The sequence below is a fragment of the Varroa jacobsoni genome, unplaced genomic scaffold, assembly GCF_002532875.2.
Source record: "Varroa jacobsoni isolate VJ856 unplaced genomic scaffold, vjacob_1.0 scaffold_986, whole genome shotgun sequence".
NCBI lineage: Eukaryota > Metazoa > Arthropoda > Arachnida > Mesostigmata > Varroidae > Varroa > Varroa jacobsoni.
The window spans coordinates 145,656-149,323 of NW_019213888.1; the positions used below are offsets into that span (position 1 = coordinate 145,656).

Genomic DNA, 3,668 nt, shown 5'->3' on the forward strand with positions numbered 1-3,668 from the left:
ATAGATATATATATATATGTCGTTGTACATTATGCTATTACACTGTGACCGCACAAAATACGTATATTAGAGGCATAGTTTTCTTTTCGAGTTACTACCGGGCATTTTCTTAAGCATATCAATAATAATAATATTATTATACAGACTTTTTATAGTTGCCAGAATAAAAGGTGAACCGGTTCTGTGACAAGATTTCCTTATCAAGAAATAATAATATATTTAATTCTAATAATTATTATATTATTATTTTTATTGTTGTTTTTGCTGATTGCTGGCATTGACGGTGATGAGTTGTGGCACTCGGAAGAATGATGTATTCATATGCGCATACATATACTCGTGTGTATATAGATTTGTTAAATCAATTCCATTGTCATTTATGATGGTACGTATTATATTCGACTAACTGTACATGGCCCTATAGGTACACCTAGACTTACGTATATCGTCCTGTAATTCACTTCATCAGTTTCTCGTCGCACACAACTTTCCTCGTATGTGTACTTTATCTTAAGTAATCTCTCTTCTCATGTACACGCCTGGTCATTAAATATGCTTATTTTCCGGTTGATAGTTGTTTGTGCATGTTCAAGTTTCGTCGTTAATCTTGTTGACATTAATATGTCCCTGGCGTTTTCTGTTTGTTCTTAAAGCTTAGATACTTCGTGTTTATTTTCAACTACCATGCAATCACCCATTATATCATTGGATCGTTTTTTAGATCTGATGGCAAAAAGTATTTTTGTGCCAAGAGATCCGGAGCCGAAATTATTTACGAATGATGATTTCTCTTGCTTGGCCACCAGTGGCTCCTTAGGGTTCGGCTGTTACCATCATGAGAAATCAGTGCGGGGTCGTTTGCTCGAGGTTATTGGTCATACTTCTGACATTTCCTGTTCACTCGCTTCCTATCCACACATCTCTATAGCTGTATTGTTTGTTCCTAAGGTGTCCCTTGCCCTGATCCTCCAGCACTATTAATTCCCATTGAAGCTGCCTTTGCTGCTTGGGCTTGGCGTTCCTGCTCGTTAAGCTCCTTGATCGCCTGGATCTCCTGGAACATGATTAGCAGAATGTTACAGATTTACTATACAGAATTTAAGTCTAGTTTGCCTCTTTTCTTAAGATCAGCTGATGTGTGAACGAATTCTACGTAAAAACAGAGACGCGCAATATACGAGACTGATGCTCTGGCTTAGTTTAAAAATACTGACACAGCTGAGCAAAATTTCAAACGAAACATCCATGAAGGGGTCATTGCTTTTTTTTTACGGAATTTTTGGTGGATTTGGACGCAACAGATAATGATTCCAAATGTAATTGTATTGATAGTTTAGTGAATTAATGTTTGCGCTTAGTTGGTCAGCTACTAAAGCCTTGTGATAGTTTCTTAGAGACTGATTAGAACGACGATTGCACAGGAGATCAGATCTGTTTTGGTTTTTGAGGTGTGCTTACATTATTTGTATATCAGGCAACATATATGGGCACATAGCCTAACTCTGGACTTAGGGGTATCCGGTGGGACTAAGCATTTTTTGTTGCTCTATATAGACGTACAAACATCCGTTTCTGTCACCCACAACAAACTGCATAGAAATCTACCATTGTGGTTGCGCTTTGTTCGGTGCTAGGTGAGATTTGGCAGACGATGAGTAATCGCGTTTCTTTGCCCTTTTCAACAACAACCTAGTCTGTCAAACGCCCAGGCATTTATTTTTTTTTGAAAAATTACATAGATATAAGAAATTTGACGACAATTGAGTCTTTGTAGTCCATATATTTGACCGGTTAACAAACCGGTCATCATCCGCAATCCTTATCGACCTTGGATGGATAACTAGAGTGGCGTGCAGTGCATCGTGTCCAAAATTCAAGCCTGAATTCAAATTGTATTCATCAGAGACGAAATGAGGACAACCTCCTTCCAGAGGGGCCCTTGAGTGGTATGCAGAGTACGTTACTGAAATGTATACTTTTTGTGATGCTTACTTTTTAAGACTGTATCCAAATAAAAACAGAATATATCGACTAATTTTCTTAACAACGATATTAGTAAGCTTAAATCAGTTAAATATCGCTCGAATACGCCATATAAAAAAAACAATAACGTCAATTAGTTTTGGCATATTCGCTGGCCGGAAGTCTAAACGGCTAACAAACTCAAAGGGATCAAAAAATTCTTGAAAGGTCCAGTTGTTGGAGCATATCCAGACGACTCAATCGACAATCGATTGATATTTCTCTCTCTAAGGCAGTTGTAAACCACTGTACAAAAATCTAGATGTTTCCAAAGTGGCTGATTATCTTGACGAATCTTCAAGATCTTTAAATTTGAGCTATATTAGGGTCCTTCGGTTTCTCCATGAAAACGTTCCTCGGATTTCCAAAAGTCGCATCAAGTCTGACAATAAATGCAATTAATAGTTCGTGCCGACTTCAGGCAAAAAAAGTTCATTTTGGTGTGAATTTGTCTGTTGACAAAAAGATTGGATAATAGCTCAAGTTATAAAACGACATACTGTTGTTCTGTCAGAGAAAAGATTGACCTAGCATTTTGCCAGGCACCAGGATGAATGTACAGTCGTCACGACGAACAGACCGCAACAAAAGCTTGTCCCAATTTAGATGATCTAAGGTGAACAAACGAAAACTAAAGAAAATAGACATTAACAAAGGTAGACAACAGGGCTCTAGTCGATGATATCCCTAGTGGTCACTACTCTTACGAATCCGCGTTAAAGGATTTATTGCTTAGATATTTTTTTCCAGTGAAGTTTTTCTCACCTCACTGCGGTATGTAAGTTTGGAAGTCACAGAATTTTTTTGATTTTTCTCTATTGCTAATGCAACCTCGGGAAATTATGTGATATATGAAACATGCACTTGCTAGGTACTTGGAAAAGGCGCGTTTATTTAGCTGTAAAGTTAACACTGCGCGTTCTTTTCATCTTCTTTGCAAAATTTTTTGTAAAACGTTTAATGCAGGTGTGCGTTGTCAAACGGCCCGCATAGTAGATAGCTTTTAATGGCTTACCATAAAAACAAAGTCTAGAGTGCTAGTACTATTAGAATTCTATAGAAACAAAGAAACACGTTCCATTCTCAGCTGTGTCATAAACGGCATAATATCGTATAAGAGTATACAAAATTGGTTTCTGGTATTTTGTAACTCAAGATTTCTAGCCGTAATCTTTCAAACGTAGTTAACCCTACAGCACCTTATTGTGATTATGCCATTATTTTATACATTGTCATGTTTGTGGTGAGCCCGTAAGAAAGAGAGTATACGCTGAGTGACGATTCTTATCAACAGGCTTCGTTTTGTTCAGACATTGCTATAGACGGTCAAACATCCTCAGAGATGATGCGGAAGTGTTGTCCAAGCTGTTGAGGAACTTTAAACAAAATTATTGCGGCATATTAAGTATCTCTAGCAAGATGAGAACTTACTACTCCAGTGCAGAAACTGTTCCCTTGTTAGTTACATATAGAGGTGATGGGGAGACAACACTTATGTGTACCGTACGAGCAGGTGAGTCCATGAGCATAGTATTCATCCAAACCTTTCATGCAATATGTAAATATAGGTAATATTTTTTAAATGAAATCTATTTATGCAAATAGAAGTGCATAAAGACGCCGATAACGACCACGATCTCGGTGTT

General features: G+C 37.5%; 1 protein-coding gene across 2 annotated transcripts in view; it reads right to left on the reverse strand.

Moving 5' to 3' along the window:
* LOC111265560 (uncharacterized) overlaps positions 1–3,668 on the reverse strand; it is a 47,466-nt gene that overhangs the window by 2,678 nt on the left and 41,120 nt on the right. Inside the window, exon 4 of one of the 2 annotated variants that reach the window (XR_015313102.1) lies at positions 441–1,054. Coding sequence is in view for 1 of the 2 variants with exons in the window: in XM_022842340.2 (XP_022698075.1) it covers positions 944–1,054 (111 nt within the window). In the remaining variant the exon portion in view is untranslated. Of the gene's footprint in view, positions 1–6; positions 1,055–3,668 lie in introns of those variants that run through there. The other variant, XM_022842340.2, reaches the window with a different exon arrangement.